The 24,667-nt window shown below is 35.0% G+C and overlaps 1 protein-coding gene across 3 annotated transcripts in view; it reads right to left on the bottom strand.

Moving 5' to 3' along the window:
• Positions 1–1,113: 1,113 nt before the first annotated feature.
• Positions 1,114–24,667, bottom strand: part of Slc26a7 (solute carrier family 26 member 7) — a 105,834-nt gene continuing 82,280 nt past the window's right edge. For all 3 annotated transcript variants that reach the window (XM_048782779.1, XM_048782780.1, XM_048782781.1), the window contains 8 exons: positions 24,028–24,134; positions 22,212–22,278; positions 19,310–19,447; positions 15,579–15,627; positions 7,756–7,856; positions 3,035–3,089; positions 2,849–2,952; positions 1,114–1,816 (listed from right to left, as the gene is read on the bottom strand). In XM_048782779.1, the coding sequence (XP_048638736.1) occupies positions 1,781–1,816; positions 2,849–2,952; positions 3,035–3,089; positions 7,756–7,856; positions 15,579–15,627; positions 19,310–19,447; positions 22,212–22,278; positions 24,028–24,134 (657 nt within the window). In that variant the 3' untranslated portion in view covers positions 1,114–1,780. The remainder of the gene's footprint in view (positions 1,817–2,848; positions 2,953–3,034; positions 3,090–7,755; positions 7,857–15,578; positions 15,628–19,309; positions 19,448–22,211; positions 22,279–24,027; positions 24,135–24,667) is intronic.

Below are 24,667 nucleotides of genomic sequence, written 5' to 3'. Positions count from 1 at the left end.
TCCTTGACTCATGTTTATCTGCCAGTGACCAGTGGGTTAGAAATGGTGAATATTACTACCAAACCATGGGAATTATTTAATTGGATAAAGCAGAGTGAAAATCCTTTCAATAAGAACATTTTACCTCCAATTACTGCCTCCACCTTTCTCTGGAACAGTGTTTGATGGGAATATGAGTTACCCTTGTTTATTTCAATCAAAACTAGTAACAAAAGGATTGTGTCTATTTGGGGGACCAAGATTATTCTTTATAGTTCATTCAATAAAAATTAAAATGGCTTGGATACATATGAGAATTAAAACATTGATTATTCTTTCATTTTATTATGTTACCCTACCTGAGAGTTAATGTTAAAATTAAGGATCATCTGAATATTTACCACACATTTGTTAGAGATCATTACAAACCAGTTGACAGGAGCTGGGATTGACTCTTATAGAGCCCATGAAAGAACATACATGACAGTCTTCATTTTATTTCAACCTGCTTGTCAGACTTGTGAAATACCTGGCTTTTTCTTACACTGGTAGTTTCTAGAATAGTTAAAACACCATTAAGACTAAATCATAATTGTATATCTATGCCTATTTTGAAAATGAGATTTCTTCCTAGATAGATCAGTTTGTTAGAGAAAAATGTGAAATTATGTGCTTGCACACAATATATATACAAGCATGAAAACATTAGTTTATCCTGTTCAGCCTGGCCATTAGTATTTGCCAGTTTTCTGGTTGGTTTGGTAAGTCTATATATAATCATATCCAAGCTCTTATCTAACAAAAGGAAAAAACATTCTATGTAGACCCCATTCATCTACCTATCTATCTGGATATGAATAGATAAATATATTTTATTGACTGTCTCTCTAAACTAAGTCAAAAGTACAACAGTTAATCTTACAGTGGAGGAGCACATGGCAATTCTACTGGTGGCATTTTCTCACCTAAACATCATATTTGTGAAGAAAAGATATAATGTACTTCCACATTCCCTAGCTCAAATAAAACTAAAACAGAAAACAGAGCTTCTTGTAGGGTGGGAATGTGGAATTTGGAGCATTCTGTGTGAAGATTCTAAGCATTTCCAATACTCAAAGCAAAAACAGACCAATGTCAAGAACTTGATTTTATTTGGATACCAGTTTTCTTCCAAATATGAAAACATTCTTGAATACTTCAGGAGTGAGTGCATTGAAGGAAATAGAGATCGATGACTTCAATTTGTCATTTTTTGGTCATCTGTTTCTGATTCCTTTATTTCTGTGAATTTCATATCCTATTGTACAGAGTAAGATTTATTCCTATTGGTGTTTAAATGGCTTTGGGGGATAGAAGGTACAGGAAAATGGCATATTTACCAAGTTGGTTTGTGTATTAGTTACAGATGATCTGAACTTTTACAAATGACTTCTAAGGATTCCAAATTTCTCAGTTTTAAAGATAAGCTTACAGCAAAATAGAAGTAAAACAACACAAAATGCTGTAATAAAATGAAATAAAATCATGTTTACCCTTTATAAACTAAAGCTAAATGCATAGTAATTTTTTAATAAAACAACTAAGTGAATTTCCTTACTAACAAAAGATTAGGAAAAAAAAAAAAAACTTTTGGCAAATCTTGACCAACGTAATGCAGTTACAAAGTCACATCAACTTATTGGAGTGGAGATCACATGCAGGATCGATACAATAAAATTTTTTTTTAAATGTGCAAAATGCCAGTACATGGCTTTTTCAGAGAAGTTCCTAGAGTCAAGATCCATACTGCAACAAATGGGGCTCAGACCTCACTGTGGTCACCGAGTTTGTTGAAGTTCTGAAATAGAAGAGGAAGAAATAAACATACACTGCTTATTCAACTCTTAAATCAGTACCATTGTAAAAGAACAGTAGAAAGAGAAGCCAGCTATCTAGACACACTAATAAAATGGACATTCTATGAGGCAGGAGAGTATGAAGTTTACAGCTCCAGACCCACGGTCAGACTGCTAACTCTGAAACCAGCTCTTCCACTTACAAATGGCATAATGTCCTTGGCCTTCAGTTTCCCCATTTTGAAAAATGTTAAATAATAGTATCTACCTCTAAAGTTGGGACAAGTTTACAATATAGATTGTAACCTTTAGAATATACCCGGAAGATGGTAAGCACTTAATATATGTCAGGTATATAATGGGGATGATGATGATAATCATCATCATAATAAATATTACTATTTTGTAAATACATACTCTTCTGACTAAATAAAATAAAGATGATTCTATTAGGCACCAAATACTGTTCTAGGGATGAGGGAAGGCAAAATGATTCAAAAGTCACAGAAAAAGTGCAGGAAGTCTCAGTGCTGGGAACAGTTTTAAAACTAAGCCATAAAGTCCGATATTTGGAAGGTAACTTTCATACCTTAGATCATGGGAGCACTAGAATCTGCAAATAATATTCCCAAAGATGGCAATCTAATAAGCTTGGAGGAAAGCATCAGAGCAGAAAAACTGGAAAGCTATATTTAGAGTTTTTATATTTGTCAGAGGTGGATTCAAACTTCTAGGACAATAGATCCCAGAAGAAGCATTAAAGCAAACAGTTTGCAATTGATAGGTAAGGCCAAATCCTCTAAGTAGTGACATTGTAGTAAGATGCAAATTATTAAATAATTATTCATAACTGTCCCCCAAAGATGAATGGAAATATTACTTTTTGTTACAGATACTCTGAGGTGGAGATTGGAGGGATTTTAATAGATTTTAGATGAGTTAAAAAACTAACACACACACACAGAAAAATGCAAAGCCTTAATTCTATATTCTATATTTTTTACAACTCTTGCAAGCTCGTATTATCCACTTACCTTATTTGAATAGATGTTACTTATTGCAGCAGATACTGATTCAAAAAAAATTGGTTTCTCTGAGTCTAAGTTTCCATAGTACTTCATTGCTTTTATCAAGGAAGCTACAAGAAAGCAAAGGAAATACCAAGATACATGAAGCAATAGAAGGATCATGTTCAGTGTTAGCCAAGGACACCCTCTTACCTGTGCAATTGGCTAACAATACATCCACACTCTGGTCCTTACAGTCCATGTAAACCTGGAAAAATTAAAACAATACACCCACAATTAATTCAGAATAGCTAGCAAGAAGGAATAAAACAGGAATTGAGAGTGTCTTGTTTAAAAAAATAAATAAAAAATTATGAAGTTAACCACCAGAGGGAGACATGGCTACATAGTCGGTCACAAACTGGCAAGCATCTAAAAGACTAAGGTTGGTATGAGTGAGGCATCTACCTTTACTACAATTAAGTCTGGCTGCTTACGTTTTCAACTTGATTGAATAAAAATCAAAACATCACCTTTCCTTTCCTGTAAGAATGATATAAAACTGTTCTCAACCACTTTTATTGTAAATCAAGAACCCATTTGTGAAATTAACCTGCTGACCTGCTGCATATTTTAATATTTTACAATAATTTAGCATATCTATGGACTGGATAAATTCCACCCATGGATGAAAAATTGAGAATATTACTATGATTCACACAATTTTGGTTTTCCAACTTTTTTTTTTTGGCATTGAATTTGAACCCAGGGACGTTTTACTATTGGGCTATATATACTCCAGTTCTTTTTTTTTTTTTTTAGATAGCTCACTAATCTTTTTAGGACCTAACTTATTTGCTGAGGCTGGCCTGGAACTTTCAATTCTTCTGGTTCAGGCTTCCCACTCTCAGATTACAGACATGGACCTTGGACCCAACTGGACTTCCATGTTTAAAGGTCTATCAAGATGAGAAAGCCTTACTAATTTCCTTGGCATACTTTATGGTCTTGCCTCTTAAGTTCCAAAAACATCTCAAGAAGACACAATTTGTGAAAATATTTGATCTTAAATTCATCCAAAACAAAATCAACCATGAAATTCAATGACAGGAAATCTAGACATTTTAGTTTCAGGAGGATAAATTTGGTTATATAATTGTTATATATCTTTCATGAAAAGTGTAGAAATCTACATTTGCAATACAGTCTAAGGGTATATATAATACATCCCAAAGGTCCCTCAGATTCTTTCAGCAGCAAATAATTTTCTCTATGAAAGACTAATTGTGAAATAATATTTATATCACTTGGGGAAAAATGATCAAACAAAACATAAAAGAAAATAAAATATGGACTGAGACTTTGACATTGAATAATTGGCCCCTGCTTGTGTTAAAATAATTAATTCAAGGTGACCTCTCAGTGTTTGACTTTTTCTTCAGCTCAGTGGAGCACAAACACATTGCTATGGGTGGTTTGTTGATGCTGATAAACATAATCTCCAGTTCACTGACCTCTCTAGTGTCCCAAGTAAAAGAATAAATAGAAGTCATCCCACTTCCTTCAACCTACAACTTCCAGGGAAATGTTCCTTATGCTAAAGTGACCAAGAAGTGTTAACCAAGGGAGTGTTAACATCTCTGGCTAAAGAGGTCCTGTGGCTCTTTTCTCTGGCTTCTCTTCCAGGGTAGCTGAAACTAAGAAATAATATTAGTTGGAATGATATTAGTTGTACTTTATGAGATGACTTGTTAGAATTAGAAAATGAAAAGCTAACATTATTGAGTACTTATCAACTGGCAGACATTTTATTAGGTGGATTTTTTTGTTTGTTTTGGCATTGGACATTGAACCCAGGGACACTCTACCACTGAACTATATTCCCAGTCCTTTTTACTTTTTATTTAAAGACAGGGTTTTGCTAAGTTGTCCAGGCTGGCGTATAACTTGAGGTCCTCCTGCATAAGCCTCCTGAGTTGCTAGGATTACAGGCATGGGCCAACGCACCCAGCTTCTTAAGTGCTTTATATGCTATATATCCATTCTAAATCTCATAACTTGATGAAATGGATACCTCTACTACTGGTTCCTAGAAATGCAAACATTTGATCCTACCCATGTTAAGTTGTCTATTGTATATAATAATGTTATTTAAATAATGAGGAAATGAATCAAATAGTAATAAGAAATTTTTTTAAAAGGGAATACTAATATAAAACCACCGGCTTTGTATATACAGATATATATACACCTAGCCAAGAGCAAATGTTATTCTCTGCCAATTTAAAAATAAATTGGGCTGGGGATGAAGCTCATGGGTCAAGTGCTTGCCTAGCATGAATGATAACCTGGGTCCAATCCCCAGTACCACAATAAATAAATACAATTAAATAAATAGATTGCATCTGTTGGTTTATTTCACCATTCGGTGGTATAAAATTTTAAAACCATAAATGAAAAAGAAAAAAAAAAAAGTTCTTTTTCAACATGCCCAGTGCTTAGATTGTTTGGATTCCTCTGAATTGTCAACCTAAACTCAATGGGAAGAGGTAACAACTTCCTCCTCTTTTATAATCCTGTCTTGTTTTTAAATGTCTAGAGAGGGCAGCTAATAATTTCAGAAGCAAATTTAAAATGCAGTTGATCAAAAAATATGCATACCAGCCTTTCCAAGTAAAAGAACAATTCTAGTCTCATGTTTCTCAAAATATGATCCCTGGCCACCTAGAATTACCCAGAGTTGTTTAAATGAATATTCTAGATCAGAACTAGGACTCAAACAAATGCATTTAGAAGGAGCATCCAGATTACCTTGAAGCATAAAAGTTGAAGACCTTGGAAACACAAGTAAATAAAAAATGCCGAACATAAAAAGCCGTCCAGTGGAGAATGGCTATGTGTTTGCAATCCAGGTTTAGTTGCAAGAAAATACAAAATATTTGGTATACTGTACAAAGCTTTTATGTTAAAAAAAGAAGGAAAAAAAGTATAAAAGGGTAATTTGCCAAAACTAGCCAATAGATTTAAAACCTGAAGTATTTAAATTTCAATTGTTTTGTATTATTTATTTTCTTGATATATCTCCCAATCCAGAATCAAAATCACTGCCTCATTTCTACAAAGGAATCAACTGAGATCCAGGTAGGGGACATGACTATTGACACCTCAGTGTGTATGGCAGAGCCAGTGCTTTCCCTCCACATGCTCCTGCCTAGAAAAGTGACAAGACGGCTTACCTCTGTACTTCCTTGACTTTGAAAAGTTCAACATTTCAAAATCAATTTAAAATACAAATGAATAGAGACTCAGGTTTGCATTCTCACAAGAAAACCATCAAAATTCACAATGTAAAACAATGTCAAAGCTACAAATCCAAATACTTTAAAAATCAATGTCTGGCCGGGCGTGGTGGCACACACCTGAAATCTCAGTGGCTCTGGAGGCTGAGGCAGGAAGATTATGAGTTCAATGCCAGCCTAAGCAAAAACGAGGTGCTAACCAACTCAGTGAGACCCTGTCTATAGAATAAAACATAAAATTGGGCTGGGGATATGGCTCAGTGGCTGAGTGCTCCTGAGTTCAATCCCCAGTACCCTCCCCCCCCAAAAAAGTTAATGTCTGATTTCTACTTTTAACCATAATGAGTAACTAATGAGAGACCAACCCATCTTCCACAAATAAGGAGACAATTGGACAACAACATATAAACAACTGTATTTAGACAATCGGCCTCCAGTCGTTTAGGACCAAGTCTCCTAAAAGCAGCAGGACAAATGAGGCAAGTCCTCCAGAGCTCAGCTTGTTGTCACAAAGCGGATTCCCAAATCTACTTTGGTGTTGATTGGAGAGATCCAAGCAAAATGAGCTGCTTACATGGATTGAGAAGACAGAACAGGAGTTCAGGGAGGGCAGATGGTAGAGAGAATATAGAAAGGAAAAAGATGTGCAGAGAAAATTTTCTAGAAACTTTCACAGTTATTTTGATTAAGGCTTTGAGTTAATACTAAGCTGCTCAGGAGATATGAAGATAAGAAGATTGGATAGAAAGGATATGAAGGAGATAAAGATTGCTAGGGGACCAGCCACACTGGTGCACAGACACTAGTGGAGGACTGAGAATAGAGATTATTCCACCCTCAATCTGTTGTCCCACCCCAATCTTCAATTTAGAATACTGAGGGGAAGAACTGAAGGAAACAAGGAAGGGGGCGAATTCCTTGTTGATTTAGTATTTATTTTTCAAAAATAGAAAGAGAAAACAAATGCCAGAAGTGTCTTAAATTTCCTTGAATTCACAAAATTAAGTGTTCTCCCATCTGTGGAAATGAGCTTTGTGAGTTACGGGGCTTTTCAACAATGGACTTTGTGTTTTGCACATGTGGGTCATGGAGAAGCCATGGAAATCATGGCATAGAGGAGGCATCATTGCCAAAGAGAATAGAGAAAAGCCCCTGAGTGGGGCACTTTTTGAGAGGCCAGGAATAGTATTGGGCCACCATGTGAGAGAACAAGACCATTTGATCATGCAGTCGGCGTCCTGTAGGGGACTTTTACTCTTTTGGAAACCTTGCACACTAACTGCTATAGGTGCTATGCCCACCACATCTCAAGGCTATGTTTTATACCTACCCAGTAAATACTCCATCTCTGATCCTCACACATGTACATACCTAAAAGCTTAATGGGATCTCCTAAAAGCAAATCTACAGTGGTGTGAAGTACAAGGTCTTATGTCCCTTCAAGGGAAGGAATATCAGACTACGGAGCTAAGAGAATGGCTGATGAAAAATCCTGTTACTCAAATATGTTATATGTATGTATATGCCACGGTGAAACCTACCATTCTGTATAATTAATATGCACCAATAATTTTTAAAAAGGCCCTGTTACTAAAGAGAAGGGAAGGAATCAATCCAGACACAGACTGTAAATACCTCAACCAGCATGGAGACACCAGAATAGTCAAAAAAGGTTAAGCCACTGCAATCCAGGATTAAGGCTGACTTGTCGTGAGAGCTTGACTGTGAAGTTTCCTCTGTAGGAAGAAAACAGAGACTTCAGTTAGTGAATATTCACAGACGTTTTTGCTGCTGACTTCATTGAATGGTGTCAAGACAATAGTGACCTCTTGTTTAAAAATAATAATTCCAAACGCCTCTTCATTTTTACATTTTCAGTTAATTACTAATTATTTCTGAACTTGGATATTTTATTGTTAGGATGTTATTTAAGATAATTATCACATAACTCAAGAGAAGAAGGCAGGGTAGTTTAATTACCAGTATCATTTCACAGATAGACAAATGGGGTAGGCAAGTTTAAATGATTTTGAAAAGATATCTAACAAGTTAGAACTAAACAAGGATAGAACAGAGGCCTCTAAGGATATGCTTTCCATGATATCACAAGTTTCCTTGATGGGTGTGCCCAGAGGAACAGCCCTGTTTTGTGATGCTTGAGGTTTACACAATCTGGGATTCACACTTTAAGTCAAAGATCCATTTCTGCGGCTTGTCCCACAAATTTTAAAGGGACCTGTATGACAGACCCTGAAAATTAAGCTTTATTTTCACAGTAAAACTGCCTAAATTTGCCCCTGAATGTACTTGATAGGAAAGAAATAATAGATGCTACTTGGGAGTTTATGACCTCTTTTTTGATTGACATTCTCAAGGCCACAGCTTCCTCATGTGAGATGGTATTTCTAAATGGTGACAAGTCCTACTTGGGGGTCCCTCTAAACGTATCATAGCTCTCAGAGAAGACCATGTACGCTTCATGTATTCCCAGCATTAACAGCCAACGTTTATGAGATAAATTCCAATTCATAATTATCATGAAATTCTCTGAAAAAATTAATTCTTAATTAGAATAATTTTGCCAGTAAAAATTCTCAAGGTTTTTCCCTAGAAAAATATGAATATGATTGTTTCTTGATTTGTAGAAAAATACGAGGGGAAAAATGTTTTAAACAAAACTACTGCTTAGAGAGAAAAACAGATGAACAGAAAATATAAAAGAGACATGAAAATTTTTATATGGCAGTAACTGTTAGAAGAAGGAGAAATGATACAAAGCAAATTTCAACATATTTGAAAGGTGGTATTCAGGTATGTGATTTGTTTTGAAATTTCACCTTTGGATGTGTATTTGTATTTATTAATTGATCAGTAACTACAAAGTATATAGTATGTTGAGGACATTTTTAAAATACAGTGGGTACTAACAAATATGAGTGAGATCCTACTTTCTTTAAGGAACTTATAATATCCTTGAGTGACAAGGATAGGATTGTTTCAGAAGTGACATATGATTAAAAATGATAAAACGAAAAAGAATGAGAATTTACAAAAGGAGAAGTCTCACTGGAGTGATTGGGGAAGGCTTCATGTGAAAAGCAGCCTTCAAGGAAATGATGCAGAGATGTAAGCATCCCAACCATATGGACAGCTTTAATTAAACACTAATGACAGCTTCAGATCTCAGACTCCTCCTGCTCCCATTCAACCAGCATGTACTGAGGGGAGACTCTGGGCCAGGCATTGAAGTTGTGCCTTCTGTTGCCCTGTTTTTCCTGCAAGAAGGGGCTAAGCAGTTACTACAGGTTCAGGCTATGCTTCTATTGGTCTAAAATGATAAATTAGAACCTCAAACAAAATTGAAAGTCACTACAACTTAGCTTATCCACCGACCGCTATGTGGTGGCATCGTTAGCCTTCACCCTTTGTCTCAATAAACACAGGACTTACCTCTGTTATTGCAGGGACCTGTTGATACTCTTGGGTATAATGTGCCCTGCTCATTATCAGACAGGAAAAAAAACTGAGATGTCACAAAAAAAGCAAAATACTTGCTCTAAGAAAAGAATACTCAACAGTGGAGTGTTGGTCGGGTTATAAGTACATTTTTATGCAATTTAGAAACATTTCATTAAATTTTGAGGGTATAAAAACCTCTCAGTTAAACATCGTGTAAGTATCTGTAGGTTTTTGATGTAGACCTTTTTTTAAGATGCTCATTTTAAAAATGAAATTTATATGGTTCCTTTGCTCATGCCGATCACGTACACATCTTCCCTACTCCATGTTCAATGAGAACATATTGGTGGCTTGACATTAGTGATTATGTAGATATTTTCATCATAGGAATGTTGGCAAATGTTACAGATAAGTGCTTCTGTGCAGCACCACCCATGTCCCCCACTCCAAAAATTGGCTTGTTAAAGATGTTCCAGCACACCAATGCTTGGAGGTGGGCATGCTTGTTAAACATTAATAAAAAAAATCACCAGTTAAAAAAAATATATAGCCTTGATTAAATAAATGGCTTAGACCACTGAAATATGTGGCAAAAGATCTTAAATTGATAATAATGACATAATTTGATATCAAAATTAGTCCTTCTATCTTCTACTTTTTATAATATATTCTGACCAAATGACATCAAATAGTACATATTTCAAAATAAGGTACAATCTAAAATTCTTTGTCCAAAAAATTCCTTTAAAGGAAAATAGCTTTAATAATTAGACCTAAAAAATAAAAATTAGTGAATAACAAATTTTTCTAATGTGTTATTCCTTGTTTACTAGAAAGCATAATTATAATATTTATAAGAGAGGGTTAGTAAAAATAAACTGTAATTGAAACAATATAAGTCATATTTGATTTTTTAAAGTCAATAAATTTTATTAAAAGAAACTACAAATATTGTTGCTTATACCCCTGTGGCATGAGTTCTATCATCCCATTCCATAGCAGGGCAGATAGGATTTTTCAGTTTACTTTTTCCACTAAGGTCAAATAAGACCTAAGTATTTATCAACTCAGCATTTTGGAAAACCATTACTAGTTGACCAAAAATTTGTCACTCTGAACATTAAAAATACTACAGTGAAAAAAATCTGTGTATTTATCTAGAGAGATTGACAACTGTATCTAAAATAGCAAATACTTATCCACAACTATATGGCATGAGTCTTTTGTTTTGCTATTGTTGATAAAAAGATATTGAAAATATTTTTTAAAACAAGTTTTTTTCTTTCTATCTTATCACATTTATTTCACTTCTAAATTGTACTTGTCATTCTCTCTTTTCTTATAATTATTTCATAATTTAAGTGGTGATGGATTATGAACCATGTAAATGTTTGGGCTTTATCAGTAGTGATATAAAATTTTCTCTTCCATTGTCTCAAAGTGTGTTCATGCCATTACTTTCTTTGTCTTTTATTTTTATATCTGAGTTTCTTCTCTGCATTTTTTTTCTTTTTTCCTTTTGTAGCTGTAGATGGACAGAATGCCTTTATTTTATTTGTTTATTTTTATGTGGTGCTCAGGATCAAACCCAGTGCCTCACACATTCTAAGCAAGTGCTTTGTCACTGAGCTACAACCCCAACCCCTGCAATTCTTTTGATCAAAATATGTGTATATTTTTCAGGCCATCCAAAACAAAAACAAAATAAAATAAAGCATGCTGAGAGCCACGGCAGAGTCTGTATGGCCCCTGGCATTTTGCCAACAGTATTGATTGACAGGCGAGGCAAAAGCAAAACAAAAGACTCATGCCATATAGTTGTGGATAAGTTTTTGCTATTTTAAAAGAAGCCATTCATGATGTCTTTTCTAAATAAAAAAGGCAAAAAGACATCTCAATGATTAAGCCACCAATTCACTCAAATGAAAATTAAAATACAGTGGACATTTCTGAAATCTTCTTAAAAATAAGTGAATTCTTCCTTTTACACAATATCCTCTAGGTTCTGCAATTGTGCTGATTTTATGGATATAACCTTGTGTTCTAAGCTTCTAAGTAAATCAACTAGCGCAATAAAAATCACATCATCCCAGAAAAGAGTAAAGTGAATGCACAGCTAATATCCTGCCTTAAGCAAAATGAGGTAAGCTTGGAGCATGTGCAGAGAGACAACTAATCTATACCCATGTGGGATGTGGTAAATGATAGGCTTTATCTACAAAAAAAATAAAAAAACATTTCAGAAAGAAATTAACCATCAGGTGTGGGTGGGCAATTAACTCCAGACTGTGGAAGCCAGCTCTTTCCTGTGGAATATTCATTAACTCCTTTAATTAAAAAGAATTCATAGTTGCATAATTTAGAAGTGCCTTTCATATACTTCAAAAGATTCTTGACAGTCTGTGAGTCACTCATAATTTTTTAAAAGTTAAGTATTTTCTGTTGATATCAATTAACTATTGAGAAGCAGATTTCTTGAAAATCTCTAATTTTCTCAAGAAATAAGGGGACAAGAAATATTTAGGACAAACAACAACACTACCTTTGGAAAACATGCACATGTTATTGAGCATTTCATTCATTCATTCATTCATGTGTTCATTCAAGTAGTCACTTAGTATAGATGCTCTGGAGTTCTTACTCTAAGTACCATCTTAGGAAACGTGAGTTCAACAGTGAACAAGAGAGATGATGGTCTCTACCTTCAGTGGACTCACAAACAGGGAAACCAGTCAGTTGAACTGGTAATTCTAAGTGTTTTGAAAGCTGAAAAAGATTAAAGAAAGTGCTAAGGAAGCCCAGGAGACCTTATATGGTTGACAGAACAACCCACCCCACCCCCTCCATCTTCACAACTAATCTTCAAGACCTGTGAATAGATTACCTTGTAAGGCAAAAGTAGCTTTGCAGGTTTGATTAAATTAAGGATGTTGGGATTTCAGATAATCCTGTATTGCCCAGGTGGATCTAATGCAATCATAAGGAGGCAAGAGGTATAGTCAGAGCATATGCTGTGACAAAAGAAGAGGTCAGAGAGATTTGAAGATTCCACACTGTTGGCTTGAAAATGCAGGGTGGGGCAGATGCCCAGAAGAAGTTGAAAAGAACAATAAAATGGAGTCTACTCTAGGGCCTCTCAAAGGAATATAGCCATGTCAAAGCCTTGATTTTATGTCCTTAAGATTCATTTCAGATTTCTGTGGCCCCAAACTGTAAAATAATAAATTGTGCTATTTTAAGCCACTAAACTCAACTATTTGCTACAACAGCAGCAGGAAATTTATACACCAGAACTGTTGATTTGGGTGGTGTTATGGACTGGGTTATAAGATTTCTCCCCAAAGCTCATGTGTGAGAAGACTCAAGATTGTTTAGAGGTGAAATGATTTTGATCAGCCTATTAATCCATTCGAGTGGATTAATGGGTAGTAATTATAGGCAGGTAGGACATGACTGAAGGAAGTAGGTCACTGGGGTGTGCTCCTGGGGATTATATTATCCCTAGTTCCTTATACTCAAGCTCTATCTGCTTCTTAGCTGACACAAATCCAGCAACTTTCCTCTGCCATGCCCTCCCGCCATGATGTTCTGCCTCACCTTGGTCCCAAAGCTGTGGAATTGGCCAGCCATGGATGGAATCTCTGAAACCATGAGCCAAAATAAGTTTGGGGTTTTTTTCTTGTCAGGTTTTTGGACACAGTGCTAAAAAGCTAACTAACACAGGGAATAGAAGAGGGTGGGAGGAGAGGAGGACCTTGTTTAGACTTCAGTGTCCACACGGAAAAAACCATGTCTTCTTTTTTCATCCTTGAAAAGGCAGGGTCTATTACTGCACCCAAGATTTACTGCATGTTCAATAAATGTGAGAAATATTTGCTGAGTGAACAATGGCAGGAATGAAGGAATGGGATGTGTGAGCTGAGACCTGGAGGAGGACTGGGGTTTAGTAGATAAACAGGAGCTGGAGGCTAAAGTGGCAAATCATAATACTAATGGAGACCTCAACAGGGTGCCTCTTAGATCAGCATAAGATGACTAAAATGTTGTGGGGACCCAAACCACTAAACATAGTAACAGAAGATTTTTCCATAGATGAGCAATTGTTATTTTCATTCAAAGAATTACCACAATTTCTATCTTATGATATATGTGGCTTGTTTCATATCTTTTGATTATTCTATCATCTGTTCAACTATGAATCTTCTCCTGAGAAGATTAATTCTCTTCTACTTTGCTCATTGCTGTATGCAGTTCATGCCTCCCCCAGCTTCGGATCTTTTCTGTATTCTCCAAAACCCACTGAATGTCTCCGACATGACTTCCCATAAACTTCAATTTACCATGCTCCAAATCAAACTCAACTTCTCTGTAGCCACCCTCCTGGGATCCTTATTACTCCCAGCTAGAATGCTTCAAAGCTTTAGAATCATCATGTGTTTCACAGCAGAAAAAAAATAATATGAAATTTATACTAATTCTTTCTGAACTTAATTAAGGACAGAATCAGAGTCACAAAAGTGAAAATGTAGACGTAATGAAACCAAGAGTTACAGGTTTTAGTGACTAAATGCGTATTGTCCCTTTGTCCCAGATGTTGACAGCCTATAAAAATTTACACTGGCAAATAAATACGCCACTTGTGGCAACTTTTAGATAATTATTATGTTTTTAGAGCTCTATTCTTTTGAGGAAAGCAATAGGTAAATGATTACTTAAATGTGTATATATTTGTATATATACATACATATGAAAATACATGAAGCATAGATAAGCTCTAAATTATGATTTTCAACTTATTTTAATAGGTTGCATCAATTCTGTTGAAATATTTACAGAATTGAAAACTTGGGACTTACTAGATTAAATTGAGAGGGGAAAATCAAGAACAAGAGCAATAAGCCTAGCCTTGGCATTTAAAGTAAAACATTAAGGGGAGGATGTGTGACTGAATAAGAAAGAAGAGGACTAAGGATGTTTTTGGAGTGTCAAAAGACAGGAGAGGATGAAGATGACAGAGGAATATTCTCATCAACTACTTCTGACCACTGTAAAGGGCCACTGGGTGCCAACGTTTCAACAGGATACAGCAAAGTGACTTTCTCATCAGCTACTGTTCTGTGCAAAGTGGAATAGGTGCTGGGAGGCAGAGGTGAGAACTCCCTGAAAAGTTTTCACTTTAACAGCAAAGTAAACCATTGAAAAAGCCATCATTAAGTAAGCACTATGTCAATATTTTAGAAGAGTTCTTTGAGAACACTGGCAGGAAACTGCAAATTTGCCATGAGAATTTAGGAAAGACCAGAGAAGCTAATACTTAAACTGTATCCATGTTGACATGAATCGATGCAATTGATTCACATATTTTTTTTCTGTTCTATTCTATTCTATATTTATTATATATATACTTTAATATAATAATTACTTAATACATATTTAATCAATTATATAAGCATTCTGTATTTTTTCTATCCATTGTACTACTAACAAATATTTTGCTTGTTTCCAGTTTTTTATAGGATAATAAAGAGTGCTATTATGAAAAATCTTGCACTATATTTCCCCATTAGTAGAATTCACTGGTAAAGACCCTGAGGTAAGGAATTTTCTTTGTGTGAAGATTTTGAAGTAATGATTTAATTTATTTAATAGTTACAGAAAAAATTATAGGAATTTCTTTAACTTTCTGAATCAGTTTTTGTAAAATTATAGGTTACTAAGAATTTGACTATATTTTCTTTTGGATCAGGATACCAAAAACACTCTCATCTTTCACACATCCATAGTGAATGTACATGAATGGTGTGAAGAAATGAATGGTGTGAATATACTCTGTATACAAGCAGAAATATGAAAAATTGTACTTTACATATGTAATATGAAATTTAATGCATTCTGCTGTCATATATAACAAATTAGAATAAAATATTTTTTAAAAAACCAAAATAGATAAAAAATTAAAATCAAAACACTTAGTTCCTTTTTACCTAAAGCTCACTCACCATTGCAGTTGCCATTGGATAGGGAATTCAGCAGCGTGTTTTGTTCACACTGAAATGAAAACAAATGCAAAGGAGAATATTGTTATTAAAAAATGACACTGTCCATGGGGGAAAAAATAACACATAATTTCTTATCTACAGTGAAAGAAAGTCTCCAGAAAATATTCTTCACAGGATTTGTTTTCAGAATTCTTCATACAATAAACTTTGAAATTATAAGATGAAAAAGACTTCTAAGGGTATATTAGTTCATGGATTATTGATGTTATCAAGTCAGACTGTCTTCTTTAGAATGTTTGCTGTAAAACTTAGTTTGTTTCCATTTTGGGTCAGAAATTAAACATTTGTTTGAGTTTATCATGTAGCATACACAACAGAAATTAACCTCATTAACACGGCATTCTCAGAGAGAGAGAGCCACGTGTCAGACATTTTGTGTTACACAAAAGTTAAATCCATGAAAATGCCTGAGAAACATTCCTAATTTATGGAGATGCCAGAGAAGGAGAAGGAGAATGGCTCTCTATCCTTCAGTGAAGCTTCTCTGACAATATCTGATGCCCCTAATGAGACCACATGCTATCTACTTCTTGAACACTGTATTATTGTTATTCTCATTAATGAGGATGATAGCAACTGGTATTTTTTCAGTACTTACTGCACACTGAAGACCTGATGTTGATCATTTCATCCTCAATCTCATTTTCCACATGAGAGAGTCAAAGATAAGGGAAGTTATGACACTTGATTAAATTCACAGAGGTGTTAAGAGCTGGGCTAGACTCAAAGCCTATGTCTTTCCAGTTCCAAATGAGGCTTCCAAACATTGCTTTATGCTGCTGCTGTTGTGAAATTATTTTTTACTTTTAAGGTAAACTAGAGAAATTTTATTTTCCTTTCTGAATACCCAATGATACAGCTTATATATTTTGAGTATTACTTTGTAGTTATCAGCAGTACAGTTTCTTCTTTTTAAGTGATTTTATTTTTTTAAATACATGACAGCAGAATGCATTACAATTCTTATTACACATATATACTACAATTTTTCATATCTCTGTTTGTATATAAAGTATGTTGACACCCAATTCCTGTCTTCATACTTGTACTTTGGATAATGATGTCCATCACATCCCACCATCCTTGCTAATCCCCTGCCCCCTCCCTTTCCCTCCCATCACTGCCCTATCTAGAATTCATCTATTCCTCCCATGTTCCCCCTCCCTACCCCATTATGAGTCAGCCTCTTTATATCAGAGAAAACATTTGGCATTTGTTTTGGTGGATTGGCTAACTTCACTTAGCATTATCTTCTCCAAAGCCATCCATTTACCTGCAAATGCCATGATTTTATTCTCTTTCATTGCTGAGTAAAATATCGGCAGTACAGTTTCTATCAGCTTATTTCACATTTCTCAGTCTGTTATGGTTTAGATATGAGGTGTCTTCACAAAGCTTATGTGTTAATGCAAGAATAGTCACAGGTGAAAGAATTGGATTATGAGAGTTGTTACCTAATCAATCCATGCTAGATTGAATGGACTGACTGGGTGATAATTGTATGTAGGTGGAGTGTGGCTGGAAGAGGTAGGTCACTGGGGACATTATTACAGTCCCTTCCTACATCCATGCCTCCTTGCTGTCTGAGGGAGGAGCTTTCCTCCACCATGTCCATCCTCCATGATATGCTGCCTCACCTTGGGCCCAACAGCCATCTATGAACTGAACCTCTGAAATCATGAGCCCCAAATTAACTTTCCCTTTTTTAAGTTTTTCTTGTCAGGTGTTTTGGTCACAGCAACACAGAGCTGACTGAAACATAGTCTCAACCTTCCTTTTATGTAGCATCCGAGTAATGTCATCTACATGGTGTGGCTGGTGATGATAGTTAACCCAATTAAAGGAATTGGCCCCAAGACACATTCAACAAGTGTGAACTTCCTTTCCCTCCTCTTAAAACTGCCTACTTGAAATTTTTGTGCATAATTTCAAATGATTTACATAAATACTCCACCTTTAAGGAGGTAGATTCCAAACCACAATCCTTACCTGTCATCTACACACAGTGACTTCCTTCCATAGATACAGCACAGAAAGTGTGACAATACAGTGACTTTACATAGGAGAATTCAGGCAAACATTACCTCATTTGGTGATCAAGGTCAACATCAGTAACAAATAATGTTGATATTGTGTACTTTTGATTGGTTGCAATAAACTAATCACCCTTTACTGCTATAGATTTCCTCCTCCAAACTCATAACCCCAGTCTTATTATGAGAAAAACACTGGACAAATTCTAATAGAAGAGCATTCTATAAACTATTTAGCCAATACTACTCAAAACTTTCAAGGTCTTTAAAAAAAGCAATAGACAAGATGAGCCTAAGGAAGCATGACAACTAAATATAATGTGTTACCTTGGATGGAATTCTGTAATAAAAAAGGGAAATTAGGTAAACTAAGATGATGTAAATAAAACATGGACTTTTGTTTATTATGTCAATTATATCAACCAATTGTATCAATATTTGTTTTTCAATAATGACAAATATGCCACAGTAATGCAAGATGTTAATAATAAGGGAAATTGGGTGTGGTGTGGAGTACCTGGATGACTGAGAGACAACACATAATCAAGGACATAAGAGAAAGAAGATATCATTGTGGTCTGGAGTAGTCAAGAGAAGCTTCATGAGGACTGGGGTTGTGGCTCAGCAGTAGAGCACTCACCTAGCACGTGCGAGGGTTAGGGTTCAATCCTCAGAACCACATAAAAATAAATAAATAAGTAAATAAAGGTATTGTGTCCAACTACAACTAAAAACTACATTTTTTAAAAGAGAAGCTTCATGAAAAGTGCAATCAACTGACCTGATAATAGTAGCTAAGAGTGTAGGGTTTTTGAGTAGGATAAGCACTATTCTAAGTGCTTTGCATATTTAATCATCTTGCTTATAGATGAGGAAATTGAAGTACAAAGGTTCAGTAACTCAGTTAAAGTTCAACAGCTAGTTAGTAGTAAACCCAGGGAGTTTGGCTCCAAAGTCCAGGCTCTTCATATTACAGGGGCCTGCAAGACTCAAATGATGACAAATAGCTCCTTTGCATTAACTTTTACCAATGCACATTTGATTCAATAACTCTGATAATGAACATTACTTATGGAAATAAAGAAGACTGAATTTTATAATAATGTTATCATAGTAGTGGTAGTAATTTGTGCTTCTCTGAATCCATTTGTTGTATTCTTTCTTTAAGAGTTAGAGCTAACAAATTGTATTTTTGTTAGAAACTCAGTAAAAAAAAAAAAAAAAAAAAGTTCTTTGAGGGCTGGGGAAATTTCTCAGTTGGTAGAGTGGCTTGCCTCCCATGCACAAGGCCTTGGGTTCAATCCCCAGCACCACAAAAACAAAACAAAACAAACAAAAAAAAAACTTCCTTTGAACTAAGTGACTTGTCTTATTTATTCTTCTTGAGGTTATAGTATCTGATACATATATTCATTAGACATGCACTCAGTAAATGAATGAAAAGACAAGTGAGGGATTACCTGAAGGCTAACAATAAGAACCATCTGAAAGTATCATATGATATTAGGTTTTGCTGAGGGGAGAGGATTGCAGACACTTTTATAATGTATTATTTTTATATGAGATGTATTCTAGTGTCATGAGGTATAGTTACCTGTAGTATGACATTCAAATCATAAAGTCACTGTTCCTACCTACCTTACTGATATCATCAAGTGGCTGGTTGTTGGCATTTTCCTTTTGCATTATGTTTATTAGATCCATATGAAATTTCTTCACATTCAGAAAAACAAGTGGATTGTTTATTGAGATAATTTTCACCTGCTGCAGGCTTTCCTTTTAAAGAAGAAAAAAAAAGTAGGTTTAGAACTCTGAATTAAATAAAATGGAATAACTATACCCAATGAATCTAAATCTTTTAACTCCAAATGTCACTCAATTGTAGAAGCAATCTCTTAACTATCACTTTAATTATTAAAATTTGTTTAGAAGATTTAATGCACTATCACACTTCTTATGGAGAATATGTACTTCCTCTCTATTATGAAACATTAATAACATGAGACAAGTCTGCAGCTTTTCAGAAAGTGGCCCTTATTCCTACTGACTGGGCTTTTGGGACCCCAAAAAACTAGAATATACAAAGAATGCCATGAAGACCTATCTTCCCAAATTACCTCTTCCATTCAATCTGTCATTAAAATTAATGTACTTAACCATCCATATTTTTCAAAAATGAAAATATCTTCTAAATGGTCAACTGTCAGTCCTTTATCTCAAAAATATCATGAACTTTCTTTAGCTGAAGTGTGACTTTATAAGTGATAGTCCTAATTGGAAGGAAGAGACAGACAGTTAGTGTCCAGAATATAGATTTGCTTTGGGCAGCATTTCAATGCATTGAAACATGCAGAACTGAAGAAGGAAACGTTTTGACACAAAAAGGTGTCTGTTTGGGCCAGCTGCCCAGGTATAATTGGCCACATTCAGTGATGAGCAACTGAAACAGTCCTCTCTGTGACTCTGGGAAAAATGCACAGGATGGTCAATTCTATGACATGATAACTCCTTACCAACTAACTTCAGGCTTTAGAATTCACATAGAAGAGAAGATGCAGAAATTGGTCATGCATGCAGGAGGAAGAGAGATGAAAGAGAAAAGATTAGGTACATTCATTTGGACAATTCATTTAACCTCTTTACATTTCCTCACTTTTAAAATTAGATCCATGTTTAAACTAGATAACCTCAAAAGTTTCTAAAAACTATTGATTTAACTCTAGCTAATGAGGAGATTGTCAACAAATAAGTCAAGAAAACTTAAACTGCCAAAGTTTTAATCAAGAGTCAACTTCTTAGAATCCAAAAATAAAACACGAATTTCTTATATTTGTCCTAGCTAGTCACCACAATTCACGTGAGATTGTGTCAGTCTATTATTTTAAGATAAGATGAAAAAAATATGTGTTTGCTAAAAAATGGAGATATTCATTGTCCCAGGAAAGAAATTGTGAATGAAGTTGAATTCGCTGAGTCAAAAGAAATCTCCCAAATTAGGAATAGGTGCTTTGAGTGAATAAAGTGTGGAAAGTACATGAATGTAACAGGAATAACAGATCATTTCATTTTGTGTTAGCTATTCCATCCACCAACTCATATTCAAATTTTGCTCAGACTTAGTTTCTTCCCCTCTTAGTTTGGACATAAAATGTTAAGAAACCAGTGTGGTATAATATTTAAGTAAAATTAAAATTTCCATGTGGTATGAATGAAAAGATAAGTGAGGGATTACCTGAAGGCTAACTATAAGAACCATCTGAAAAGTATCATATGATATTAGGTTTTCAGTGGGTTGATGAAACTCAAATCAACCAAGGTTTAAGGATAGAAGAAATTTCCTGCATTTTCATTTTTTTTGAAAATAACCTCATATTCTTCTACATGTGGTTAGCCCTTAAAGAAGGTAAAGATTAGCCAGTTTATTAGCCAGTGACTTTTAAGTTGAAAAAAATAGTTATTCCAAAGTTGAATTCTGTCTTAAAGCTAAGGATATCAATGCGATTATACATGTAGGGTTGATACACTGAGGACTTCAGGGACCAGAGAATCAGACTGGAATTTTGTACAAACACTGAATTGTCATAACGAATTCAAGGAAAGAAAAAAAGAGTGGAAAAGTTAAGTCTGGAAACCCTCAAAGGCTCTGAACTCAGCTCTCTGTGAGGCGAGTCTTTCTATGCTTATTAAAAGCACAAGCCATTTCTCTGAGTGTTGCAGGAGTACTCCTGATGTTGCTACTTGGAAATACTCTAACATGGGTCCTTCTGGTGGGAGGTCTGTTCTCTCTATTTTGAAGGAAATCATGAGATACTGAATGAAACAAGTGAATATAAGAAATAAAAGAGAACACAGATTCAAAATGAGGGCAATTTTTTTTAAATTGGCAAAAATAATTCAAGTCAACATTTTTCCCCTTACTTTAAATTGTTTTGTCATCTCTTAAAGCAAAATACTAGAACTCAAACACTATCAATTGACTCTCCTAAGCATAGGCAAAGCAAGACAATTTATGTAGTTTGTTTCTTTAAGAAGGTGTCTACTGTGCAAAACTGTAATCCTCTTAGCTTTCCAGAACCACTGAACTTAATTACCCTCTATTAACTATGCAACCTTATTGACTGAGTTTTTTAAAAAGCAACACCATGAACCAATCTTGATTTATTCTTTTCTCTATTCCCTTTCTTCCTCTACCATTTAATCCAGAAGACTAACAGTTTTGTTTGATTACTTTATGGAAAAGAGGTTTCCAAATGTCTGACTAATCTTGGCCATGATTTGACTATGCCTTGTAGGTATATGAACCATGGTATAATTTCATCTGAATGCTAACCCAAAGAGATTCTCTTTTGTTCTATTGATTCATTGCATATCCACTGCCACATGAGTGGTGGTCAACATATGTACCATTGGAAGTTCACAATAAATAGAAGTAGAATTATCACGTTTCAATTTTCAAAATGTATCACCTTATTTGCTATATCAAAACTATTGAATCCACAAATGTAATAATTTCACAAAGGAAAAAGGAAACTAAACTTACATCATCTGTTTCTGTCTTCACTTTAAATTCCATTTCTTTCATGTTTTTTATACTTAAAGTCTTTGCTCTAAAGTTAAGGCAGATAGAAAATATAACAAGTCATTTCCTGATCACTACATTAACGATGAAGAAATGAAAGGGATGTCATATATCTTTATAATTAGAAAGTGTCTGAAATGGTTTAGATCCTATAACCCATTTTTTTTTCACAAGACATTGATAAATCTATGTATCTCTGGGATATTTGAAAATAGAGTAACAACATAGACATCTAACTAGAGATTAATAAATGAAATTTACCTCATTTGGGTTCCCAGAGCCCCATATCTCCAAGCTGTAAGAGGTGGATTGGTAAAGAATTATAAAAGAGAAAAGATGAGAAAGCATGCAGTATTTGATAAAATCTTGTTTGTGGAGGAAATAAAGGAAAGGGGGAATCAGTGGCAAGACAAGTCAGATAATAATGAACTGTAGATACAGATTCTATAAAGATGGAGTCTATCGAGAGTCTCTAAACACATTTTTAGGAATATAATACACATTTCAAAAGAAGGATGAGAAGTGAAGAGAAGCATTTTCAGATGGCTACTGAGAAATCAGAAAAGGGAATTGATCAAAATAGGGGAAATAATTTATAGATGTTCAGTAGATATACAAAAAGGAAGTGTGTTCCTCAATAAATTATCCAGAAATTTATAGTTACTTAATTTTCCAAGTGATTACTGCTGCTACATGGTTGTGTCTCATTGGATACTATATCCCTTCACATAATTTAAAAAAATCTCTGAGAGAGTACATGGCTAAGGGATTTATTTATTTTAATATATTTTATATATTTCTACAGTTTGGATCTGAAATGTGCTCCCAAGGCTTGGTTAATATCCTGTGTCACTATGGGAGGTGGTAGAAACTCTAAGAGTGGGGTGAAATTAGACCATTGGTAGCATGTCCTCAGAGCAGATATTGGGCCAAGTGTGGGGGTGCATACCTGGAATCCCAGCAGCTTGGGAGGCTGAGGCAGGAGGATCATGAGTTCAAAGCCAGCCTCAGCAACTTAGCAAGGTTCTGAACCACTCAGCAAGGGCCTTTCTCTCTCTCTCTCTCTCTCTCTCTCTCTCTGTCTCTTTCTCTTTCTTTTCTCTCTCTCTCTCTCTCTCTCTCTCTCTCTATATATATATATATATATATATATGTGTGTGTGTGTGTGTGTATATATATATATATATGGGTTAGGGAAGTGTCTCACTGGTTAAGCACCACTGAGTTCAATCTCTAGTACCAAAAAAGCGGAGGAGGAGCATTGGACTTCATTCATTTCCTCTCTCTCTCTCTCTTTCCTTTCTGATAATCATGAAATGTGCAGTTTGCTCCACCACGGTCTCTCCACCATGATATCCTGCCTTACCACAGGTCCAAAGCCATGCAACCATGCAACCGTGGACTGAACCCTTTGAAACCATGAGCCAAAATAAACCTTTTTTTCCCTTTAAGTTCATTTGATCCCAAGTATTTGTTATAGCAATAGAAAGCTGATTACATACTAGCTTAAAATTTTGATATTCTTCTTCACTAATATTATATATTATACATATAAAATGTATCAACATAAAATATTCTTATCTCTTTATCTTTAATTCACTTTTAACAGGTAAAACATGAGACTCTAGTAGTAAATGATATACAGAAATAAACAAATGGGAATTAATTACATAGATCAGTAAATAGTTCTATTAGAATCTGTCTCAACAGTTTTCTGTAACAACACCACATACTTTGCAGCTGATTAAGAAGAAACAGTATTTACATAAGATCTTACCTTGGGAAGCGTCCTATCACTATAGCTACGGTACAGACGACACCAAACAGCAGTCCCACATTGGCAGCAAAGCATATTGTAAAGACATATGTACTGACCCATATACCCTGAAAGAGCAATAGAAAACAGAAGGTGTGGGTTCTTTGGTGTTCTCATCTTTCTTGTGATTTCTAAATCCCTCACCAATCTTAATCTACAATATTCCTGTGACCAAATCTCTCAGAAAGTAGATATCATTTATGAAGTGGTAAACAGAAGCCCAGGAACACAGAAGCAAATCCCGGCTCCACCAGACTCTCAGTGGCAGTAGAAGTGGGGAAAGTTTCCTTCTTTTATTTCCAGGCACTGCCAAACCTTAGTTCAATCTCCAGCAATCACTGTTTTGAAGATCTGTAAATAGTTGATCAATGTGTGTGTTGTCAGATACATGCCATAATTTCCTATTGCTTCCTCATGTAATGTAATAATATCACAAGTAATTGTTTGCAGATTTTTGTCTTTCTCAAAAATATTCTGTTTTCAAGGATTACTATAAAATTACCAATATAGTTTATTGTCACATAAGACTTTCAAAGCCTAGTGTTTAAGTGATTGAATCAAGCAACACTGCCAATTCTACTTTTAGACCAACTATTAAGAT

Source organism: Marmota marmota, unplaced genomic scaffold (genome assembly GCF_001458135.2).
Source record: "Marmota marmota marmota unplaced genomic scaffold, marMar, whole genome shotgun sequence".
Taxonomy (NCBI): Eukaryota; Metazoa; Chordata; class Mammalia; order Rodentia; family Sciuridae; genus Marmota; species Marmota marmota.
This window is presented reverse-complemented; position numbering and strand designations above follow the sequence as displayed.